Genomic DNA, 26,244 nt, shown 5'->3' on the forward strand with positions numbered 1-26,244 from the left:
AGGCGAGGCTTTCTCTAAAGCGATCATATTTGTCCAAGATATGAAAGTGGAGTCCTCAATTACTGATGAAAGCCTTCTAGGCAGAGAGAACAGCATGTACCAAAGGCTCTGGCAAGAATATGGCAGGTTCACAGAACTGACAGAAAGCCAAGTACGACTGAAGTGGAGAGATCAAGGGGAAGGAAGACAGGCAAGAGAAGGAGCGGGTGGCTGGGCAGCAGGGGCCAGATCGAGTAGGATCACACAACAGTATTGGTCTTTGTCTGAAAAAGTCTCCTAAAAGCTTTCAAGTCAGTAGGTGACACAGACAGATGTGCATTTTAAAAATCAATGTCCCTGCAAAGTAGAGAACAGATTGGGGAAAAAAGCAAGGGTTTCGACATGGAGATTAGTAGAAGTCCTTCTCAGGGGTTTATCGAGAGTGAGGAGCAGTGGAGATGAGTGAAGGAGATCGGGAAGTAGAACTGGCTGGCGTGGGGGATGCATTGGATACAGAAGGTGCAGGGACAGCCCCTCTGCTTCCAGCTTGCTGACCTGTGTAAATGGTGGCACTATTCTCTGAGAACAGCTATTAAAAAGGTACACAACATATAAACAGTCCCCATGACATCATTTGTGGTTGGGGAAAAAAATTTCCCTCCTCAATCAGCGGTTTACATTAGCTAAATTCCAAATACCTGGATAACATTTCCACAACCCAAACCTGCCTTTTCTTAGCTCTTGTCTTCAACATTGTGAACAACGCTTGATACCGCTCATTCTTTTATTTATTTATTTTTTTTGAGGGCCACACATGTGGCATATGCAAGATTCCAGGCAGGGGTCCAACTGGAGCTGCGGCTGCCAGCCTATGCCACAGCTACAGCAACGCTCGATCCGAGCCAAGTCTAAGACCTATGCCTCAGCTGGTGGCAGCGCCGGATCCTTAACTCGCTGAAAAGGCCAGGGATCAAATCCAAATCCTCACAAACACTATGTCAGGTTCTTAACCTGCTGACCACAACGGGAACTCCAGTGCCACCAATTCTTACTTCCTAGAAATCATTTGGATTCCCTGACACTTGCAGATCCTTTTCTCTCCCAGACTGCCTCTTGGGATCCCACCACTACTCCTCCTCCCCTGATTCTGTAGATTTTTGTTAGATCTGGGGATTAGTCTCATCTATTCCCTCAGCTTCAACTCTCAACTCTATAAGGATGCCATCTAAAACTTAATCTCCATATTAGGCAGCAAAAAGGAGTAAGGGATCACTACACATACTGTTAGGGAGGGATTTCTAGGACAAGAGGTAAAATTTAGAAAGCAAAGCCAGCAGTAGTTCCTGTCTTGACTTAGCAGTTAATGAACCCGACAAGGATCTGTGAGGATGCGAGGTTGATCCCTGGTCTCGCTCAGTGGGTTAAGGATCCAGCGTTGCCATGAGCTGTGGTGTAGGTCGCAGATGCAGCTCAGATCTGGCATTGCTGTGGCTGTGGCACAGGCTGGCAGCTGTAGCTTTGACTGGACACCTAGCCTGGGGACCTCCATATGCCAAGGATGAAGCCCTAAAAAGCAAAAAAAAAAAAAAAAAAGAAAGAAAGAAATATGGCAACTTGGCAGTGATAATTAAAGGCCAATAACATCAGAAAAAAAGATAACGCGGAGTTCCTGTCGTGGCTCACTGTTTAATGAATCCGACTAGGAGCCATGAGGTTGCAGGTTCGATCCCTGGCCTTGCTCAGTGGGTTAAGGATCCAGCATTGCCGTGAGCTGTGGTGCAGGTCACAAACGAGGCTCAGTTCATGTATTGCTGTGGCTGTGGCACAGGCCAGCGGCTACAGCTTCCATTTGACCCCTGGCCTGGGAACCTCCACAGGCTGCGGATACGGCCCTAGAAGAGACCAAAACAAACAAACAAACAAAACAATACAACATCATACACCTCCTGCTTGAAATATACACAGATATATGGATGCAAGTATTCGTATGTCCCCTTACTGAAGGAGACTCCAATCTAGATTTTTATCACTAGTTTACACAAAATACAGGAGACAGGGAAGCATGTCAAATGACTATAGAGATGGTCAGCAAAATTCAAAATAAGGCTAACTTTACTGGACTGACAAGACAGTTTATCCAACAAATTATGTTAAAAGGGAAGAAAAAGAAAGCCAGCAAGGCCAAGGGGCAATGCGTAATTTGAGATTAATTAAAAGATACATCTCAAACAAATCAACCAAGTGCATTATATAGGCCTTATTGGATTCTTACAGAAACAAATACTGGGTTTTTTTTTTTAAAAAAAGGAAAAAAAAAAACCCTACGATGAGACCTTGATCCCTGTCTATCCGTTTGATGCTATTAAGGAATTACTATAAATTTTCTACCTATGAATTTAATATGGTAGTTATGTTTACAAAAAAAATCGTGTTACATAAGAAACAGTGAGATCGTGTGGAGGGAGGTGGTGGTACGCGGGTTTCCGCGTAGCCGATCCCGGCCCGAGGCAGTGGGGAGAAGCAGACTGGCAGTTTGCTGTGATACCATGGAGGGAGGTGGGGGAAGCAACAACAAAACCAGGGGGGTTGGCCGGCTTTTTAAGAGCTGGGGGAGCTGGCTAGAGTCTGGCTAAGTGGTATGAACCCTTGGTCTCCTTATTTAAATGTGGATCCACGATACCTTGTGCAGGATACAGATAAGTTTATTTTTCCAACTGGACCTAATAAAACCCGGGGCCGATTTGAACTGGCCTCCTTTACCATCGGAGGATGTTGTATGACAGGGGCTGCATTTGGGGCTGTAAATGGCCTGTGGCTAAGATTGAAAGAAACGCAGAACATGGCCTGGTGCAAACCAAGAAACGTACAGATTCTGAACATGGTGATTAGGCAAGGGCCGCTTTGGGCTAATACTCCAGGTTCTCTGGCTTTGCTCTATGGTGCATTTGGTGTCATCGCTGAGAAAGCAAGAGGTGCACAAGATGACCCCAACACAGTAGCAGCTGGAACCAGGACAGGCATGTTGCATAAATGTACCGGTGGTCTTCGAGGGGCAGCATGAGGTGGTCTAGCAGGACTAACACTTACGAGCCTCCACACACTCTACAGTAACTGGGAGCACATGAGAGGCTCCTTACGGCCACCGTCACTCTCAAGCTTCTGCTAGTTTATGCATGGAGGACACTTCCGTAGTCATCCAGATCAACTTAGAAGTTAGTCTGGAGTCACTCCCTTTTCTATCTACCCTTAGTCTGAGAAACTGGAGGCTCCAATTTGCCAGGATGAGGATCATGGACAGCTGACTCGGACTGGCACTCCTTCCAGCCGTTAGTGAGGTGAAGCCAGAACCCTCCCGCAGCTGAGTAAGTGGTTTGCTTCTCCTTTGAAGATCTTGCATCTCTTTTCTCTCCTACTCCTTGGAAAACCACTTACTCCCAGAATTCAGGTCATCTTGTTGTCAATACTGTATCACCACATTTATTCATTTAATGATCCAAGTCTGTAATACTGCCCTGTATTCCCAATAAAGGGTGAAAATAACCAAAAAAAAAAAAAATTAAAAATTAAACAAAACAAACAAAAAAGGAAATAAACACTGAAATATTTAAAGATTAGATGATAAAATACCAGGGACTAACTTCAACATAAAACAAGAGTTGGTAACCATCGAGCTAAGTAATGGGTATATGGGAGTTTATCATGCTACACTGCTTCCTCTCCCACTTTTACAATAATGCTTGAAATTATCCGTAACAAAAAGTCTCTAAAAGTACCTCTACCTAGGAACTGTGTTTAGAGCTCTAATCTGACCAAAGATGCCATTTCCACCTTAGTCTTATAGGCAAACTCAACTGCATGCAAGACCAATTTTATTTGCCTCTACCTACCTAGATGCTCCCTTAGTCACTGTGATAGGCCCCCACCGTCCTGGCAGTGAGCCCTCTCTCACCTTCCACATTCAATCAGGTACAGTAAGTCCTATGCGGACAGTAATTTACCACCTTCCTTTCCTTGTCGCCACACCAGGCTAGCTTGGCTTGCACCACCTCTCACCTAGTGCTCCCTAGCTCCCATTCATCCTGCATTATCAACCCCTCCAGTCTTCGTTCCCAAAATACCCCTATACTGGAACCAGATTTAATAAACTCCCCATCCCCTCTATCCTCACTGAAGATGTCTACAGGATTCTCTCTCTAGTTGAATTGATTATAACTTCTTCCTACTGTGTTTTGTGACAGAATAAGTAAATACAAACACACTGAAAACTAACTGATACACAGACACATAAAGCAGACTCTTAAATCTGACTTTTAAATTAAAATTCTGGAGTTCCCACTGTGGCTCAGCAGTTAATGAACCCAACTAGTATCCACAAGGACACAGGTTCAATTCCTGGCCTTGGTCAGTGGGTTAAGGATCCAGAGTTGCCGTGAGCTGTGGTGTATATCACAGAAGTGGCTCAGACTCCGAGTTGCTGTGGCTATGGTGTAGGCCAGCAGCTAAGCTGCGATTCGAACCTTGCCCAGGAACCTCCACATGCCACGAATGCAGCCCTAAAAAGACCAAAAAAATAAAATAAAATAAAATTAGAATCCCTTCAATTATCATCCCGTCTCATCCCTTGTCACTGCATGTCATATCATTACTCTACCCTGTTGATTATTTATGCTACTTTGAATTTTCTGGACTGAGCCTTAACAGAGTTCACCTAACAAAGTACAGCTGGTCAGTGAAATGACTCACAAAGACTGTCTAGTACAAACACCATCATGTATGAAACTAAGTGACAGGACACTCTAGAAGAGAGGGACAAAATCATTAGTTCTCAGAAGAGAACTTTCAGAAGGTTTACGTACTGGACACTGTAAACTCACATAATTATGTTTCCACTCTTTAAAGCTGGTTTCACAACAATTCAAAGTTTTACTACCTGAACAAAGCCCTGTTTTAGTCTTTGACAAAGGCCACCTTAGGAAAAACTATAGATACTCTTGAAATAAAAAGAGGTACTTTCATTAGCTGCAGCTATGTTTATTTAAAGTAAACTCTTAATTTCCTAGTTTCCCCAGGAATCAAAAAGCTGAAAATGATGAGTACAGAAATTTAGTTGTGTGAATACCAAAGAGTCCTAAACATTACCTCTTAGACATTTTAAATTAGTAATATTTCCATAACCAGATTCAGAGCCTTCACAGATCTTCTATTCCCAATTAGAGGAACTGCCGAGAGAAATGATCAGCGACTCTTGATCCCCAAGTACACTGATACATTATACTTAGCACACAGTGTGGAATTCATCAGAGCTCACCTCCCCGGGAGTACTACAGTCCACCGACTAAGGACCTGTGCGTTAGGTTTAAGAGACGAGGAGAAACATTCTGCATGTGAGTAACAGAAGGAGGAGAAAACACAAAACAAAACACTCGCAGGTCTCTAAATGCAACACCTTGGACAATGCTCCCAAATGAGGCTTTAAAAGACAGCATGTAGAAAAGAAAACATTATTAAATGTAAAAACTGTACTGATCAAAACATGGAATTTTCCATAAATATCATTATAGTTTACTGTTAAAACAAAAAAAAAATTTTAAGGGGAGGGGCTTGAAATTAAAAAAAAAAATCTGTCAATATATAGTGCAATTACACAGAAATGAAATAAGACCAAAAAAGAGGCGTTTCTGTCATGGCTCAATAGTAATGAGCATGACTCGTATCCATGAGGACTTGGGTTCGCTCAATAGGTTAAGGATCTGGCGTTGCCGAGAGCTGTGGTTTAGACCACAGAGTTGCTGTGGCTCAGATCCTGAGTTGCTGTGGCTGTGGTGCAGGCTGGTGGCTGTAGCTCAGATTCGACATCCCACCTGGGAACCTCCATAGGCCATGAGTGGGGCCCAAGAAAGACAAAAAAAAAAAGTGAAACGGCATAATAGCAAATATAGAACAAGGTTTTTCTCTGAGGGAATAGGGAAGGTTAGGGTGGAATAAGGACCTCTGGTATTGGCACTGTTTATTCCTTAAGATGAATTATTCATTATTCTTATACACCTTTAAAATATCACACAACTTCATACATATAATGGTCTAATACATCTGACATCTTTTATTTTTATTTTTATTTTTTTTGTCTTTTTTGTTGTTGTTGTTGTTGCTATTTCTTGGGCCGCTCCCACGGCATATGGAGGTTCCCAGGCTAGGGGTCCAATCGGAGCTGTAGCCACCGGCCTCCGCCAGAGCCACAGCAACGCGGGATCTGAGCCACGTCTGCAACCTACACCACAGCTCACGGCGACGCCGGATCCTTAACCCACTGAGCAAGGGCAGGGACCGAACCCGCAACCTCGTGGTTCCTAGTCGGATTCGTTAACCACTGCGCCACGACGGGAACTCCTGACATCTTTTATTTTAAGAGCTCTCCAGTGTTTAATGCTACTTAATTAAGAGGAGGCAAAAGATTCAAAACTTTACTTTTTATTTTATTTTTTTTTTGTCTTTTGTCTTTTTAGGGCCGCACCTGCGGCATACGGACTCCAGGCTAGGAGTCCAACTGGAGCTACAGCCGCCAGCCTACACCACAGCCAGAGCAATGCAGGATCCGAGCTGCATCTGCAACCTATACCACAGAGCTCACGGCAACACCAGATCTTTAACCCACTGAGCAAAGCTAGGGATCAAACCCACAACCTCATGGCTCCTAGTCGGATTCATTTCCACTACACCATGACGGGAACTCCAAAACTTTATTTTTTAACGATTTTTATTTTTTCCATTATAGTTGGTTTACAGGGTTCTGTCAATTTCCTACATACAGCAAAGTGATCCAGAGATTCACAATTTAATACACTTACCTGATTAGACTTTTCTACTGTACTGCTGGGAACCTCAGTAGTGTCCTTCACAAAAAAATTATCTATGATGTGTCTCTCTGCACATTCTTGGCTGCAAACCGGACATCGAATGACTCCAACTGGGAAAGACAAAATTGCATTCTAAGTGTTTTTTGAACTGACATGACACTATATTTGATTAAGGTGTACAACGTAATGATTCAATATTGTATAATTTGCAAAATGACAACCACAACAAATTCAGTTAACATCTGTCACCACACAATTACTTCTTCTTCTTCTTTTTTTTGGCCTTATCATGAGGCATGTGGAAGTTTCCAGGCCAGGGATCAAACCCTTGCCACAGCAGTGACAATTCTGGATCCTTAACCTGCTGAACCACCAGGGAACTCCCAACATTTTTTTTTCCTGCAGCAAGAACTTTTAAGATGCACTCCCCAGCTACTTCCTTGGTTTTTTGGTTTTTTTTTTTTTTTTTTTTAAGGTCCATACCCACGGCATATGGAGGTTCCCAAGCTAGGGGTCTATAGAGCCACAGCAATGCCAGATCCAAGCCACATCTGTGACCTACACCACAGCTCGCGGCAACGCCAGATCCTTAACCCACTGAGCAAGGCCAGGGATTGAACCCACAACCTCATGGTTCCTAGTCGTATTCATTTCAGCTGCGCCAGGACGGGAACTCCTCCCCAGCTATTTTCAAATAGGCAATACAGTATTATTAACTACAGTCACCATCGTGTACACACAACCGCATAACTTATTCATTTTATAATTGGAAACTCATCTCTTCCGATCCTCTTCATGCATTTTGCCCAGCTCCTATCCCCCACCTTAGACAAGCAACAATCCTATTATTTATATCCACGAGCTTAGAGTCTAAGGTTTAATACAAATATCCTGATACCAAACCAACACATAGCATCCAAACTGTGAATGGGTTCTTTCACAATGTTCGCTCTCTTCAAATTCACACTTGCTATTACTTAACACAAAGCAATTCACATTATGCACATATATGGATATTAGGTGTGTGTTTATATGTGGGGTGTGGATGTGGATGTCTCACACTAGTATATCATTAGGTGATGAATAAATGCTTATAATTGTAGATGAGATGCTCTTCCAAACAAACACCCCTTTGGGCTATTCTTTCTGTTGTTTGTTTAGCAACTTCTCGCCCAGTGTGTTTCAGATAGAGATGTGCAGAATCATATGGAGAATTCTGAAAGAACAAAGAGTTCTGGTTCGTTCTGGACCTAATCAGGATTTCTGAAAGTGGAACATGGACACACTCATTTGTTTGAAATCTCCGCAGGAGATTCGGAACTCCAGTCTGCTTTCTTTAACATGTACAAACAGCATTCCTTCAGGGGGAATAAAAAATCTTTCACAGTGTTTGGTAAAACAATAATAATTAGTAACTATATTAATTAAAATATAAAATTTCATTAAACAATTTAATATAAACTTGATACTGCAATTTACCAAGGAGACTGTAATCAAGTTCCCAGACAAATGTTTTACAAAAGGAAATGCATCAAGCATGAGCACAAAATAATCCAAAGATCAATTTCATTGCTATATTCAAGCAATATACAAAAGTTTTAAATAAAAAAAACATTTTACAATAGCAACAAAAATATATTAAGTACGTAGGAATAAATTTTTTTAACATAAAAGGCCACCGTGGAGAAAAATGCTAAGCTATACTTAGAGTTATCAAAAAATATCTAGGTTGAAATTCCCGTTGTGGAGCAGCAGAAACAAATCCAACTAGGAACTATGAGGTGACAGGTTTGATCCCTGGCCTCACTCAGTGGGTTAAGGATCTGGCATTGCCAGATGTGGTGCAGGTTGCAGACATGGCTCAGAACCCACGTTGTAGCTGTGATGTAGGCCGGCAGCTGTAGCTCTGATTGGACCCCTAGCCTGGGAACCTCCATATGCCGCGGGTGCGGCCCTAAAAAGCAAAATAAATAAATATATAAATAAAAAATTTTTCCAAAAATTTTAAAAAATACCTAGGTAATGAAAACACCACGTCCGTGATGATAAAGATGCCAATTCTCTCCCAAACATATCGAAAGATTCAATGCAGTTTTTAATCAATCCCAACAGGAACTGCAGTAGAGTTTTGACAAGCTGGGAGGACATGCCTACCAGATAGCATAGTAAATATGCAAAGCTATAGTAATTAAGACAGTGTGATATTTATGAAAGATAAACAAAAATGGAACAGAATGTTGACAGGCTCACATATATGTATATTTTCTTGTTTGTTTTTTTAGGGCCGCATTGACGGCATGTGGAGGTTCCCAGGCCAGGGGCTGAATCAGACCTGTAGCCACGGGTCTACGTACATCACAGCCACAGCTACACCAGATCTGAGCCACATCTGTGACCTACCCTACACCTCATGGCAATGTCACATCCTTAACCCACTGAGTGAGGCCAAGAATCGAACCTGAGTCCTCAAATGGTTACTAGTCAGATTCACTTCTGCTGAACCACGATGGGAACTCCATCACATGTATATACATTTTACATGTGACAGATGTGGCACTCAAACTCGGTGGAAAGAAAGATGACCTTTTTACCGTACCATAGTTCTCTACAGTGAGAGGGGAATGAAATCAGATCCCCACGTTACTCAATTCAAAAAATAATTCTTTGGGATAGGATAGATTAAGAACTATCTGGAATAAATTTCTTAAGAAACAAAAAGAGCATGAGGGAAAAATGAATAAATTCAACTTCATTAAAGTTAAGCATTACAGTTAGTCAAAAGATTACCATAAAGAAAGTAAGACAAGTCCCCAACTGGAAAAGATATCGCTAACACAGAACTGACAAGAAATTAGTAATTGAAATCTGTAGGAGTTCCCGTCGTGGAGAAGTAGAAACGAATCTGACTACGAATCATGAGGTTGCAGGTTTGATCCCTAGCCTCACTTAGTGGGTTAAGGATCCGGCATTGCCATGAGCTGTGGTGTATGTTGCAGATGCGGCTCAGATCAGGAATTGCTGCGGATGTGGTGTAGGCTGGTGACTACAGCTCCGATTCGACCCCTACCCTAGGAACCTCCATATGCTGCAGGGGCAGCCCTGAAAGGACAAAAGACAAAAAAATAAATTAAAAAAAAAATCTGTAAAGATGTGACAATGCATTTCACAGACTAGAAAGACTGAGTAAACATATTTTTCCTTATTCCAGTAAGTACAGCTAAAGACTAGAGACATTGTATATAACACTGAAAAAGGGAGAGAGACGACAGACTGTCTAGAGGCCTCAGGACCTGAGATGACAATGGTGAGTTCATTGAGTTTCCTTTTAGCTTCATATATTCCAAAGTAGGTGCTCACGAAGCTACCACCTCAGAAATACCAACAGGTGTAAAGAAAAAGTCCACAAAAGCCTACTACCTCTATCCAAAGGACGAGGAAAAGGGCAGCCTGGCAAGACAGAAATACTCATTTTAACCCATCCGTCTTTCCTGAACCAAACCACTTCCAAGGCCCAAGAGCACATGGAAACAAACATGTGGAAGCCAGTGACACCTCAGGCCAAGTCTAGGGTTAGAAGAAAGCTTGAGGACAAGTAATGCCCTCAGCAACCCAGCTTTAGTGCCTGAAGTATTATCCTAATTTTACAAATCAGGACACAGAGCACCAGATTTCTCCGTGGTCATACAACCATGAAATGGCAACTCTGAAATCTGAATCCTGCCTAATGACACATCTTGCATACATTCTACATGGAAAGTACATTTTAAAAAGGATATAGCATGGATTTTAAAGCTATATAGAGCTAGATTATTCCTCTCTGCTGACTCCTCTATAACCCCTAAACAATCTTTCTGAGTCTCTATTTCTTCTGCTGTAAAATAACAGCACATGATAATCATGATGTAATGGCTACCATATTGAGAACTTGTGCTTCAGTTACTGTGCTAAATATTCCAAGCTCAAAAGAACAAATCTGAGGCAGAATTGTTAAACAGATTATATCAACAAATATATAAAGAGGGGCTGATGACACTGGGATGCTACTCGGTAAAACTGTGCATTATATACTCTGTGCCCCCCCTTAAAATCAGACAACAGTTGACTCCTTTGCAAAGGACCAGCACATCCTCACCTACTTCATTCCCTCAAATGATCTCTAGGACTACAAATGATTTCTGAGTCACAGAGGTAATGAGACCTAACATAGACCTAAGGCTAAATGTTGGTGAATCTCAAATTTGTGTCTTCATCCAATGCTTTACTCCTGAGCTTAAGATGTACCTTGTCAGCATGTAAAAAAAAAAAACCAAAAATACAAGCACTGCATATTACACAGTAAATAACTAAACATCTATATGAAAGTGATTCTTTTGACATATTATTCTGGGAAGGGTGAGAATACTGCAGAAACATAATTCAATTCCCATTTTTGAAAAGGGAAAATTTGAAATCTGAAAGGCACACAGGGAGTCAACTATAATGCAAGAGAAACAGTAAAACAAATGGACTAGTATAAATGCTATAAATTGCTTCTCTTTGCTGGTATCAGAAGATTTTAGACTATGCAATGAGAATAAGCTAAACAAAGAAATCGCCTATTTATTTGTTGTCTTCCCGCCCTCCCCCACTACCACCTTAGGGCTTCACCTGCAGCACATGGGAGTTCCCAGGCTAGGGGCTGAATTGGAGCTGAAGGTGCCAGCCTACACCACAGTCACAGCAACACCAGATTCAAGCAGTGTCTGTGGCCTCACCACAGCTCATGGCAACACTGCATCCTTAAGCCACTGAGTGAGGCCAGGGATCAAACCTGCATCCCCATGGATGCTAGCTGGGTTCATAACCTGGAGAGCCACAAGAGGAACTCCCAGAAATCACTTATTTATTATTCAAGTTAAAACAACTAACAATTCAGTATTCTATTTACCTGTACATTAAAGGAAAAGAAAGGACTGTTGAAGTCACACGTCAATTTCCATGTTTGCTAAATGAAATCATGAAAGATGTTTAGATAATTATATAATCAGAAATCAGAAAATTACACACTTACAAAAGTAGCGGGACAAATGTACTAGGATCTAATTTTTGTCTTTTTTTCCTACAAATTAAATATTTATAGTTTTGGGTTTTGAGATGTAAGACTTGCTATCTCCTTTCAGTTAAGTTTTTTTTTTCTTTTTTTGTCTTTTTGCCATTTCTTGGACCGATACCGAGACATATGGAGATTCCCAGGCTAGGGGTCCAATCGGAGCTGTAGCCACCAGCCTACGCCAGAGCCACAGCAACGCCAGATCCGAGCCGGGTCTGCGACCTACATCACAACTCACGGCAATGCCAGATCCTTAACCCACTGAGCGAGGCCAGGGACCGAACCCGCAATCTCATGGTTCCTAGTCAGACTCGTTAACCACTGAGCCACGACGGGAACGCCTTGGTGAAGTTTTAGTGTCTAAACCTAAGCATAATGCAGGGCTAATGCTTTGATATTAAGTACTAGAAACAGGTGGCAACTCTGATTACTCATCTCTATAAAAGAGATGTATGTGAATTTAGATCCTCTTTTACACACTGTGGATCACAGGCACAGGTAAGGTGAAGGACAGGACCATAAGACGGATCACCACCAGTCAGGAAACTGTGCCTCAACATCCACAGGAGAAAACTGGGAGGATCTATACAATGTCAAATAGTGCTCTGTCCATGGTCCTGTCGATACCATTGATGGCGTTCTACAGTTGTGTAACAAAAGACCAAATTAAATGCTACCTAGAAGAAACCCAACCAAAATACACAAGTTAAAGAAAATGAAAGGATGGAAATAGCTACACATTAAAATAATAAGCATATGAAACCTAGAGGGGACAGATGGGATTAAGATGGTGGAATAGAAGGACTGGAGCTCAACTTCTCTCCTAAAAACAACAAAATTCACAACTAATGGCTGAGCAATCTTCACTCAAATGGACCAGAAACCTTAAAAAAGATATCCTACTCCAGAAGAAAAAGAGGAGGCCACATCAAGAGGTAGGAGGAGCAATTTTGCGATATAAACAACCCCATACCTCCTGGGTGGGAAGCTCCACAGACTGGAAACTGAGACTCACCTACAGGAGTCAGAGTACTGAGCCCCACATCAAACTCTCATATGCAGGGATCCGGCACTGGGAGAAAGAGCCCCTGGAGCATCTGGCATTGAAGGCCAGTGGGGCTTGTGCACAGGAGCCATGGGACTGGGGAAAATGGAGACCCCATTCTTAAAAGGCGCACACAGACTTTCACGTGCACTGGATCCCAGGGCAGAGCGAGGTCCCCATAGGGATCGGGGTCAAACCTGACCACAGTTCTTGGAAGACATCCTGGGAAAAACGGGTGAATGCAGCTTGATGTGAGGGAAGGCCATTGGAAGCAAAGCTCTCGGGAATATTCAGCAGCCTTTCTCTGGGGGTGGCCATTTTGGGAAAATCTGGCCCCACCCGTCAGTGCTGAGAAGCCCCAGGGCAAACAACAACCCAGGTGGGATCAGCCCCACCCCTCAGTAAGCAGGCTCCCAAAAGACCCCTCAGGCACACAGCTACCTCTAATCCCATCCAGAGACTACCCTCACCCACCAGAGGGATTAGAATCAGCTCCACCTACCAGTGGACAGCCATCAGCCCCTCTTATCAGGAAGCCTACAGCAAGCCCCCACACCAACTTCAGCCACAAGGGGGGCAGACACCAGAAGTAAGAGAGGCTACAACCCTATTATCTGTAAAAAGGTCACCACACCAAAAACCTGTAAAAATGAAAAGACAGAGAACTATAACTCAGATGAGGGAGAAAGGAAAAATCCCAGAAAATCAGCTAAGCAATGAGGAGATTCTCAGCCTCCAAGAAAAAGACTTTAGACTGTTGATGCTGAAGACAATGCAAGACACTGGAAATAAACTGGAGGCAAAGATGGATAACTTACAGGAAACACTGACAAAGAGATACAAGATATAAAACTTAAACAAGAAGAGATGCAAAATACAGTAACTGTAAATAAAAAATTCACTAGAATCAGCTAACAGCAGAATACAGGAGGCAGAAGAACGAATAAGCAAGGTGGAGGACAGATGCGGAACAGAAAAGAGAGAAAAGATTGAAAACAAATGAAGAGAGTCTCAGAGATCTCTGGGACAACGTTAAATGCACCAACATCTGTATTATAGGGGTGCCAGAAGGAGAAGAGAGAGAGAAGGGGACAGAAAAAATATTCCAAGAGATAACAGCCAAAAACTTCCCTAACATGGGAAAGGAACCACCCACTCAAATCCAGGAAGCACAATATAAATATCATATAAAATAAAGTGACGCGGCTTGGATCCTACGTTGCTGTGGCTCTGGTGTAGGCCAGTGGCTAGCTACAGCTCCGATTCAACCCATAGCCTGGGAACCTCCATGTGCCGCAGAAGCAGCCCAAGAAATAGCTAAAAAGACAAAATAAAATAAAATAAAATAAAATAAAATAAAATAAAATAAAATAAAATAAACTGAAGGAGGAATACTCCAAGACACATACTAATCAAACTGACCAAAATTAAAGACAAAGAGAAAATCTTGAAAGCAGCTAGGGAAAAGAAAAATATAACATACAAGGGAACTTCAATAAGGTTATCAGCAGATTTTTCAGCTGAAACTCTGCAGGCCAGAAGGGAGTGGCATGATATGCTTAACGTGATGAAAGGAAAAAACCTCCAACCAAGATTACTCTACCCAGCAAGGCTCTCATTCAGATTTGAAGGAGAAATCAAGACCTTCACAGATAAGCTAAAGCTGAGAGAATTCAGCAACACTAAACCTTACAACAAATACCAAAGGAACTTCTCTAGGCAGAAAAGAAAAGACAGCAACAGGAACAAAAACTCCACAAATGACAAGGCTCACCAGTAAAGGTATATATACAGTAAAGATATGAACTCATCCATGCACAATTATACCAAAATCAGAAATCATGAGAGGAGATGGGTGCAAATGCAGGACACTGGAGATGAACTTGCAATTAAGAGAACAACTTAAAACAATCTCATATACATATAGACTCTTACATCGAAACTTCAGAATAACTGCAAACCAAAAATCTACAATTGATACACAAAGAAAAATCAACTCAAATACAACACTAAAGATAGTCATCAAACTAGAAGAGGAGAGAACAAAAGAGGAAGGAAAGAAAAAAGAGCAACAAAAACAAATCCAAAGCAATTAATAAAATGGCAGTAAGAACATACATATCAATAATTACCTTAAACGTTAATGGACTAAATGCCCCAACTAACAGATACAGACTGGCTGAATGGATACAAAAACAAGACCCATATACACGCTGTCTTCAAAGAGACCCACTTCACTTCTAGGGACACATACAAGTTCAAAGTGAGAGGATGGAAGAAAATATTTCATGCAAACGAGGATCAAAAGAAAGCTTAAAGGAGTTCCCGTCGTGGCGCAGTGGTTAACGAATCCGACTAGGAACCATGAGGTTGCAGGTTCGGTCCCTGCCCTTGCTCAGTGGGTTAACGATCCGGCGTTGCCGTGAGCTGTGGTGTAGGTTGCAGACGCGGCTCGGATCCCGCGTTGCTGTGGCTCTGGCGTAGGCCGGTGGCTACAGCTCCGATTGGACCCCTAGCCTGGGAACCTCCATATGCCGCGGGAGCGGCCCAAGAAATAGCAACAACAACAACAAAAAAGACAAAAGACAAAAAAAAAAAAAAGAAAGCTTAAAGGTGTGTGGTGATCTGCTACTGTGGTGGTTTTTTGTTTTTATTTGTCTTTTTCGCGTTACACCCAGGCATATGGAGGTTCCCAGGCCAGGGGTCAAATCGGAGCTTCAGCTGCCACAGCCTATGCCACAGCCACAGGAAAGCCAGATTCGAGCTGCATCTGCATCCTCATGGATGCTAGTCAAATTCATTTCCACTGAGCCACAAAGCGAACTCCTTACAGTGGTTTTGATTTGATTTCACTTGTGACCAGTGATTTGGCACATCATCTCATGTGTATTTGTCAGATAGGTATCTTTTTTTGTGTGTTTGTTCAAATCTTTATCTCATTTTAAAATTGGTTTTTTAATGACTGAGTTTTAAGTTATTACTATTAATGGGATTGTGTCCCCCCAAATTCATGTGCTAAAGTGTTAATCTCCACTGACTATACTTGGAAATCGGAGTTTTAGAGATTAGTTAAGGTTAAATGAGGTCACAGGGTGGGGTCCTAATCCTACAGAATTGGCAGCCTTATGAAAAGAGAATGCATGTGCCCTGAGGAGGTTCCATGAGGACACAGCAAGCAGGCTGCTGTCTATAAGCTGGAAATAGAGTCCTTGCCAGTATTCTACCCTGCTGGCACTCTCATCTCAGATTTTCAGCCTCCAGAATTGTGAGAAAGTAAGTTTCTGTTGTTTAAGCTACCCAGTCTATAGGATTTTGTTATGAAAGTCCAAGCAGGATGAGACAGGTTCTATATATCTGGCATATATATATATATATATATATATATATATATATACACACACACACACACACACAGACACACACACACACACATTTATTTACTTATATGTATATTTTCTTGGTGCAAGCCTTCCTGAGATATATGCTTTGCAAATACTTTCCCCCAGTCTGGGGCTTTTCTTTTCATTTTTAAAACTGTTTTTAGAAGAGCAGATATTTTAAATTTTTATAGAGTTCAATTTATTAATTTTTTCCTTTTTGGACCATGCTTTTGTGTCATATATCAGAAATCATTGCCTAACTCGAGATCACAGAAATTTTCTCCTATGTTTTCCTTTAGAAGTTTTATAGTTTTATGTTTTACATTTAGGTCAGTGATTCATTTTGAGTTATTTTTTGTGCATAGTGCAAAGTATGAATCAAAACATGATGGGGTTTTTTGCATATGGAAATCCAGTTACTATATTGTCTTCATTTTGTAGCTTTATAATAAATCTTGAAATCATGTAAAAAGAAAAAAAAAAAGAAACCTAGAGGATTTAATACTTCTACCAGAGTAGACAACAAAACTAGAACTACTACCAGATGTAAAGTGAGGACAGTGCATAATGATGAACAGCTTGATTTCTCCTAAAGACATACAATCCTAAAAGCTCATATGCCTAATCAACAGAGGGTCAAAACACATAACGTAAAAACTGATATAGTTGTCAAGAGAAACAGACAAATCCACATGATACGTGAGATTTCCACTCCCCTCTCAGTATATTCAATAGACCAGTAGACAGAGAATCAATTAAGATATAAAAGACTTGAACAACAAGAAAAAAATCAAATAACTCGATCCAATTTGTTAGCAGGATGCATATTCTTATAGTGTGAATGGGTTATTCACCAAGATGTAACATATACTGGGCAATAAAACAAGTACAGATAGATTACTAGAACTAAAATCAAAAACACAAAATATGAAAACAATGAGATAAACTTAGAAAACAATTTTAATAGAGAGAACTGGAAAACCCTCAAATATGTGGAAAGTGAACAACTTACTTCCAAACAACCCATGTGTTTAATGAAGAAAAGTCTAAAAATCAAGATCTAAGCTTCTCAGCAAGCTAGAAAAAGAGCAAACTAATGCCCCCCAAAAAGGAAAAGAAAGGAAATAATGAATAGAATACAATGAAGAAGAAAATGGGAAAAAAGAAAAAATAAATCAATTAAATCAAAGCCAGTTCTTGCGCCTGGGGGAAGAATTAATTAACCTCTAGCTAGACTGATCAAGAAAAAGAAGGGGAAAAAAAAAGACAAAAATAAAAAATAAAAGAGGCTGTTTCTACAGATTTCAGGAACCTTAAAAAATTATGGAAATATTATCAACTTGATTCAATGTGTTGATTCTTTTAAAGACATAATTATCAAAACCTCCTTAAGAACAGAAAACCTGAAGAGTTCTCTATCAATTAAAGAAATTAAGTTCGTACTTAAAAACCTTCCCACAAAGCAAATGTCTAGACCTAGAAAGGTCCACTGGTGAATTCTATCCAATATTCAAGGTAATACTAACCCTAAACAATTCTTTTAGAAAATAGGAGGCACACTTCCCATCTCATTTTATAAGTCCTGTAGTACCCTGATAGTACAGACCAACATCTCATTAGCAAATATCAGAAAATCAAATGGAGAAATATACAAAAAGGATAATATATTACTTAACCAGGATTTAGTAAAGAAATGGCTGGTTGAGCATTCAGATCAATTAAAGTAATTCACTATATTAACAAAACAAAGGAGAAAAGTCATACAATCACCTTTGAAAAACTGAATACCCATGCAAGATCAAACAAACAAACAAAAAAGCTCTTCGGAACCTAGAAATATAATGAAATTTCTTCAACCTGATAAGGACAGCTTATGAAAATCCTATACCTAACATATTTCATGATGAAACACTGAGTACTTTCTTGTGTGATTTGGAAGAAGGCAAGGGTGTCCACCCTCACAACTTCTATACCTAGCTATTTTAGCGTCTTTGGATAAACAAAGGAAAGGGGTTGGAAGAGAAGTAAAAGAGTTTATAGTCACAAGTAACACAATCATGTATGTAACAAACTCTAAGGTATCCACCAAAAAAAAAAAAAAAAGACATACTCAGAATACTTAACAAAAGATGTGCAAGACCAATATAGCAGCCTCTCCCTTCATCAAGCATACCCCTGGCTCTTTTGAGTGTTTGATCAAGGTCCAGGTCTGAAATAGTTGATTCTGATAATTTTTTCTGGTTTTTTATTATCAGTGGAGGGACTGATCCTTAGACAATCCTGCTCTATCATTTTTGAAAGCAGTCACTTTTTGATTTCATCAAAGTTTAAAAGTATTATACATCAAAGGGCACTAGCAAGAGAGTGAAAGAAAAGACAACTAACAGAAAGGGGGAACCTATTTGCAAATCATAAATCCAATAAGGTTTTAATATCTAGAATATATAAAGACCTCTACGACTCACTGAAAATTTTAAAATGGGCAAAGGATGAACAGATATTTCTCCAAAGAAGATAACGCAAACAGCGACTAAGCATAAGAAAAGATCCTCAGCATTAGCCATTAGGGAAACATAAATCAAAACCACAGTAAGGTACCATGTCACACCCGAAAAGAGGGCTGTTACCAAAAAAAGGTGTATGTGGTGGGGAGGGGGTATGGACAACAAGTGCTGCTGAGGATGTGGAGAAATTATAGAGGCCCCATACATTGCTGTGGGATGTAAAATGATGCAGTCAATGTGGCAAACAGTTTGGTAGTTGCTCAAAGAGTTAAACACAGAATAACCATATGATCTGGCAATTCCACTCCTAGGTACCTACTCCAAAAGATTCAAAACAAGGACTCAAATAAACACAGGCACATAGTGTTACACTGTACTTTACTTTGCAGATATTTTGCTTTTTACAAATTGAAGGCTTATAACAATCCTGCATCAAGCAAGTTGGTGCTATTTTGGTGTTATTTTTCCAAAGCCTTTGCTCACTTCTGTGTCTCTGTGTCACATTTTGTCAATAAAATATTTCAAACTTTTTCATTACTATTATGCTTTTTATGGTAATCTGTGATCTTTGATGTTACTATCACATAAAGATTATCACAAGATAAGATCCCAGATGATGGTTAGCATTTTTACAATAAAGCACTTCTTAATTAAGGTATGTACATTTTTTAGACATAACTCTATTGCCCAGTTAACAGACTATAATATAGTATTAAACATAACTTTTTTATATGCACTGGGAAATCAAAAAATTCATGTGAACTTGCTTTATTGTGATATTCACTTTATTACAGGTGTCTAGAACCAAACTGGCACTATCTCTGAGGTATGCCTATACTAGTATACTAATGTTCACAGCACTATTATTCACAATAGCCAAGTGGTGAAAACAACCCAAGTGTCCATCAACAGGTGAATGGATAAACAAAATGTGCTATATCCACCAAATAGAATATTATTCAGCCAAAAAAAAGGAATGAAATCCTGATACACGCTAAATGATAAAACTTCAAAATATTACACTAAATAAAACAAAGCCATGCAAAAAGTTACAAGTATTTAATATTTCCACTTACATGAGGTATCTAGAATAGACAAATTCAAAATGGACAGAAAGTGGAATGGCAGTTTCCAGAGTCTGAGGAAAGCAAAATGATGAGTTATTGCTTAACGTATACAGAATTTCTGTTCAGGATATTTTTAAAAAGTTCAGGAAATAGTCGTTACGGTTATGAAACACTGTGAATGTACTTAACATCATGGAATTGTACATTTAAAGATGGCTAAAATGATAAATTTTGCATATCTCAAACATTTTTTTTTAAAAGGTAAAGCACAGTAAAATAAACCCAAAGAAATTCCATTGATAAAATAAATGGAATAAAGCCATATAGTCCTTCAAAGAAATGAATAAAGCTGAAAGCCTCTGGCGGGGAGGGAGGGAGGGCACAATTAAGTGGCTGCACACCTATAAAACCAGTAATTGGAATAAAAGAGGATACAGTGTTAGATGATACAGAAACAAAAAACCGTCAGAGGTTATCATGAGCTGTTTGTATCAAAAAAATTGAAACTTGATACAAAATGCACAAATGCCCAGCCAAAAAAAAATGAAATATCTACCATACTCTCTCAAGTGGAAAAGAAAACTTCAAGGGTCTTGCAGTTCCCATTGTGGCTCAGTGATTAATGGACCTGACTAGCACCCATGACCATGCAGGTTAGATCCCTGACCTTGCTCAGTGGGTTAAGAATCCGGCGTTGCCGTGAGCTGTGGTGTAGGTTGCAGACACAGCTTGGATCCTGTGTTGCTGTGGCTGTGGTGCAGGCCAGTAGCTGCAACTTGGATTTGACCCCTAGCCTGGAAATCTCCATATGCTGCAGGTGCAGCCCTAGAAGACAAACAAACAAACAAAAACAACCTTCAAAGGTCTCATAGATAAACCTTTAAGAAAAACTGACTCATGAGTCAAAAATTTTCCCACAAAGATAAGTCTAAGCCCTGATTGTTGCCATATATCCAAGGAAAAAAAAACCTTTTAATTCCAACCTTACACAAATTCCTTCAGAGAACTGAAAATGGTAGCGCTCTGCATTTCATTTTATGAGGTCCACATCACTCTAAAGGAAAATTCATCAAATATAAAAAGGAAAATCACAGGCCACCTATCTCATTAACATAGAAGCAAAAATCACAACATGTCAGCCAAAGCAAATTCTACGATGCTTAAAAAGGATAATAAACCATCACTAAGTAGATTTCTGCCTAGGAATGCAAGATTATTATTATGAAATTAATGTTTAGAATTCACCACATAACAGATTTAAGAAAAAAATTATCCCCTCACTAGGTGCAGAATAATTGTTTGACTTGCAAAAAAAAAAAAACTATTCACGATTTAAAAAAAACCCACAACCCTTTTGTAGTTATTAGGAATAGATGGGGTGGTGTAAAGCCTTCAGAATGACAGTTTCAGGGAGGGACAAGTAGACCAATAGAATTGGTCAGAATTGGCAGACTTATGCAAATATAAATACCTAGTAACTGACAGGGATGGCAGTACATTGGTAAAGAACGGCAGTAATGGTGCTGGTGCATTTGGTAAAAAGTGAAACTAGACTCCACCTCTTCCAAACCAACTGCAGTTGAACTGGAAACCTAAAAATGAAGAGCAGAACTATGAAACTTTCAAAAGAAAACAGAGGAAAATAATTTCAATGCTTTGGGGCATGAAAAGACTCAAAACTAAAGCACTAGGGACAATTAAAGAAGATTAAGTTTGGGTAAAGACCCAACAAAAAAAACTAAGACAAACAGAATGGGAGAAGATACTTAGAATGTTAAAAAATTCCTATTAAAATGAAACAACTCAGTATAAGGATGGGAAAGACACAAGAACAAGCACTTCACAAAACCTGAAATCCAAATGGTCAATATGCATATGAAAGATGCTCGACCTTACTGGCACTTAAGAAAAGCATACCAGATCCAAAGAAGTTAAGAAGAGACTACCATCAGACTGCCAGAAACTACCAAGGATAACACCAAGGGTTGATATGCATTCACATCTTAGCCAAGAGGAACACAGGTTAGCTGCTGGTGGGTATATACCTTCATACCCTATGACCATGAATTCTACTTTTCAGCTTAAAACAAACAAACAAACAAAAAAAACCTCAGGATTCCTATAAGTGAACAGCAGGATACACTAACAAAAATATTAATAGCTGCTTTGCTCTAAAAAGTTCAAAATGAACATTTCAAATGCCCAGCAACAAAAGAAAAACTGTGGTATATTTATATAATGGAATATTAAATAGCAATAAAAATGAATGAACGGAGTTCCTGTCATGGTGGAGTGGAAACAAATCTGACTAGGAACCATGAGGTTGCAGGTTCAACGCCTGGCCTCTGCTCAGAAGATTAAGGATCCCGAGTTGCTGTGGCGCGTAGGCCAGCAGCTATAGCTCTGAGTGAATCCCTAACCTGGGAACCTCCATATGCCACGGATAAGGTCCTAAAAAGACCCAAAAAAAAAAAAAAAAAAAGAACTATAAGCTAAATGCAGTAACACGTATGACCCCTTCAATGCTAAATGAAAATAACAAGAAATGAAATACACCAATGTTGCTCCTTTTACCCAAAGTCTCCAAACAGGCAAAGCTAAATTATACTTACCATAAAGTGAGGAAAGTGACTAACATAGATATTGGGCAAATGGATTCTCTCTACGTGACAGAAGACGGTGATGAAAAGGGGGCACAAGGGGAGTTCCTGCTGTGGCTCAGTGGTAACGGATCTGACTAGTATTCATGAGGATGCAGGTTTGATACTTGGCCTCACTTAGAGGGTTAAGGATATGGCATTTCTGTGAGCTGTGGTGTAGGTCGCAGACATGGCTCAGATCCTGCGTTGCACTACTGGCTGTGGTGTAGGCTGGCAGCTGCAGCTCTGAATCAAATCCTAGCCTCGGAACTTCCACATGCTGCACGTGTAGCCCTAAAAAGCAAAAAAAAAAAAAAAAGGAAAGAAAAGAAAACCAAAAGGGACACAAGAACTTCTAGGGTAATGGCAATGTTCATTTCTTGATATGGTTGATGGTTACGAGTGTTCACTTAAATAGTGATCTATATGTGTGTTTTCCTTATAATATTTAAAAGTTTAAAAGTTCTAAGTTTTTTTTTTTTGGGGGGGGGAAGCTTATTCAACAAAACTGAAAAAGCATGAAGAACACTTAGAAAGCAGCTGCAAAGACCCTAAGAAATAGATAAGTCCTGAACTAAGGGGATAAAAAGGGAGCAAATTTCTTCAAAGACATAGAAAGGAAAGCTGACAGAATCTGTCTGGGAGGATAGCTTTAAAAAGTCAAAGCAGCAGCTTTGAACTTTTAAACACATACTGAATAAATATAGAGGAAAAGAGTATATAAATAATGAACTTTTCCATGATCCAATTAAATATTTTATTAACCAAATACTGCCACACAGGTATGTTTTTGAGATGTTTTCCACTTTTAAAATAATTTAATTTGGAGTTCCCTTTGTGGCTCAAAGGGATTGGTGGTGTCTCTGGAGCACTGGAACACAGGTTCAATCCTGGCACAGTGGGTTAAGGATCTGGTGTGGCCACAGCTATGGTGCAGGTCACAGCTGCAGCACAGATCCAGTCCCTGGCTCAGTAAGTCCATGTGCCATGGGGCGGTCAAAAAAAGAAAGAAAGAAAATTAATTTGCCCTGACCAACACTTTTCTAGCTTTTGCTTTAATTCTACTAATAGCTGTACCAAGTACATTTTATTTTTAAATTTTTTGCCATAACTGAGGCACATAGAAGTTCCCATGCCAGGGACTGACCCTGCGCCACAGCAATGACAATGCCAGGTCTTCACCTACTAAGCCACCAAGTATCTTGTTTTTTCCCCACATACTTTTTAAAGTACCTATTTTATAAGTTGTTATAAAAAACAGGATTCCCCAGTCCAAATGTACAATGGATGACAGATAAGTCTTCATCCAAAACTCTTTCCCTCTTCATTATCCTGAAATTTCTTTTTTCTTTTTTTTCTTGTTTTGTTTTGCTCTTTAGGGCCGCACCTGCTGCATGTGGAAGCTCCTGGGCTAGGGGTCCAATCAGAGCTGCAGCTGCCGGCCTACACCACAGCCACAGCAATGCTGGTCCGAGCAGCACCTGTGACCCACACCACAGCTCCCACAACACTGGATCCTTAACCCACTGAGTGAGGCCAGAGATGGAACCCTCATCCTCATGGAGCCTGGTGGGGTTCATTAAGTGCTACGCCACAGTGGGAACTCCCTGACATTTATTTCTATTAATTTTCCATTAAATGAAACCATTATGAGCATTTACTAATAATACACACAACTGAGCCACAGAGTATCTTACATGTATATTTCCTTTCTCAAATAATTCTGTTCATAGTAATTAACAGTTCCTACATTTTTAAATTTGGTTTTTTTTTTTTTTTTTTTAGGTACTTGGCACTACACCAGTCCCAAACTTTCCAACAAATCCCATTCAGTATTTTCAAACATATCAAGTCATCTATGAATTTTACTTTTGTTTCCTCAGATGTACCTTCTCTGAAGTCCTTCCTCCAGCTCCAATCTTCCTCAAGTTTGTTGCAAGCTGCCGTCCGGGGACTTTCCTTCATTATCCTGGAAATTCCTTTGCCTGATGACATTAACATAATTATCTATTTGCTTTATGCCAATGAAATTGGAATAGTTTCAAAGTAACTATACCAGTATAACAACTAAAAATAAACCACAGAAAGAAACATAATATTTCTTTTTCTGTTTAGGATATAGTATACTAGAGATGCGCAATTAATGTTATGAGTTAAAATCAGATGAAAAATGCCTTTACTATATGTTAGTAAAACCAGTCAGTTGTTTATACTCCTTAGTTTTAGGGTGGATTTTTTTTTGGGGGGGTTAATACTTTAGTTTTTATTATAACACACATTGTTCCAAAGAGCAGTACTGCGGAGTTCCCACAGTGGCGCAGCGGAAACGAACCCGACTAGGAACCATGAGATTGCAGGTTGGATCCCTGGCCTCACTCAATGAGTTAAGGATCCAGCATGCTGTAAGCTGTGGTGAAGGTTGCAAGTGCACTCGGATCCCACATTGCTGTGCCTGTGGCATAGACCAGCAGCTGTAGCTTGATTCACCTCTAGCCTGGGAACTTCCACATGCTTTGGGTGCAGCCCTAAAAAGCAAAAAACAAACAAAAACCAATACTGCAATACAGGTTACACTTACACAGGTCTGGCTTTCATCCCTAACCCTTCCATCTCCCTCTTCCCTCCATTTGTAGCCATTTTTAGTTTTCTTAATTATTTCTCTTAAAAATATAAGCATTGGAGTTCCCATCATGGCTCAGTGGTTAACGAATCCGACTAGGAACCATGAGGTTGCGGGTTCAATCCCTGGGTCTTGCTCCTCCCACCTGCACAGTGACATCCTAGAGTGTATCCCAACAGTTATCCATTGCTAGTCACTCCCAATTTTTCATCATGCAAGCAATGCTGCAACAACCCTGCACAGATCTCATTTTACACTTTTATGATTCTACCTTTGGGATATATTCCTAAAAGTGAAGGTAGCTGGTCAAGGAAGAAATACATTTCCAACTTTGCTAAGTGTTGTCAAATTCCATTCCCCCGGAGTTTTACCATTTTACATTCCCACCAGCAAACACTGCTTAATGTCCTACCTTCTCCACAGTGTCACCCAGAAAGTATGTCAAACATGTGGGGGTTGTCATTCTAGTAATTGAAAACATGGTGTTTCACTGTAGTTTTAATTTGTATTTCTACTGCCATGAGCATAATGTCCTGTTTAACATACTAGTTCTACCACTTTTCTATTATCTAAAACCCACTCTACCATTATTCAATCTTTCCCTCTGCATTTTTTTTCTTTTTTTGGTCTTTATATCTTTTGGAGCATTCACTTATTTTCATTTTCATTAGTGTAAACATTTGATGGTAAGAATTTTCCTTTTTTTTTTGGTCTTTTTGCCATTTCTTGGGCCGCTCCTGTGGCATGTGGAGGTTCCCAGGCTAGGGGTCCCATCGGAGCTGTAGCCACCGGCCTACGCCAGAGCCACAGCAACGCGGGATCCGAGCCGCGTCTGCAACCTACACCACAGCTCACGGCAACGCCAGATCCTTAACCCACGGAGCAAGGCCAGGGATCAAACCTGCAACCTCATGGTTCCTAGTCAGATTTGTTAACCACTGAGCCACGACGGGAACTCCCAGTAGGAATTTTCCTATGATAATTGCCTTGGCTATGATACAGACATTCATGACCCATATCCAGCCTGTCACCTGCTATAAAGTTTTAGAGGAATAACCACATCAACT

At 40.2% G+C, this 26,244-nt stretch overlaps 1 protein-coding gene and 1 pseudogene across 4 annotated transcripts in view; one reads left to right on the forward strand and one right to left on the reverse strand.

The window, feature by feature from the left end:
• TRIM24 (tripartite motif containing 24) overlaps window positions 1-26,244 on the reverse strand; it is a 96,427-nt gene that overhangs the window by 53,960 nt on the left and 16,223 nt on the right. For 2 of the 4 annotated variants that reach the window (XM_047763038.1, XM_047763036.1), the window contains exons 2-3: window positions 24,447-24,542; window positions 6,825-6,943 (exon numbers count right to left, since the gene is read on the reverse strand). In XM_047763038.1, the coding sequence (XP_047618994.1) occupies window positions 6,825-6,943; window positions 24,447-24,542 (215 nt within the window). The remainder of the gene's footprint in view (window positions 1-6,824; window positions 6,944-24,446; window positions 24,543-26,244) is intronic. The other 2 variants (XM_047763040.1, XM_047763037.1) reach the window with 1 other exon arrangement.
• On the forward strand, window positions 2,526-3,040 carry LOC125117275 (mitochondrial import inner membrane translocase subunit Tim23-like; annotated as a pseudogene).

The sequence above is a fragment of the Phacochoerus africanus genome, chromosome 16 (assembly GCF_016906955.1).
Source record: "Phacochoerus africanus isolate WHEZ1 chromosome 16, ROS_Pafr_v1, whole genome shotgun sequence".
Lineage (NCBI taxonomy): Eukaryota > Metazoa > Chordata > Mammalia > Artiodactyla > Suidae > Phacochoerus > Phacochoerus africanus.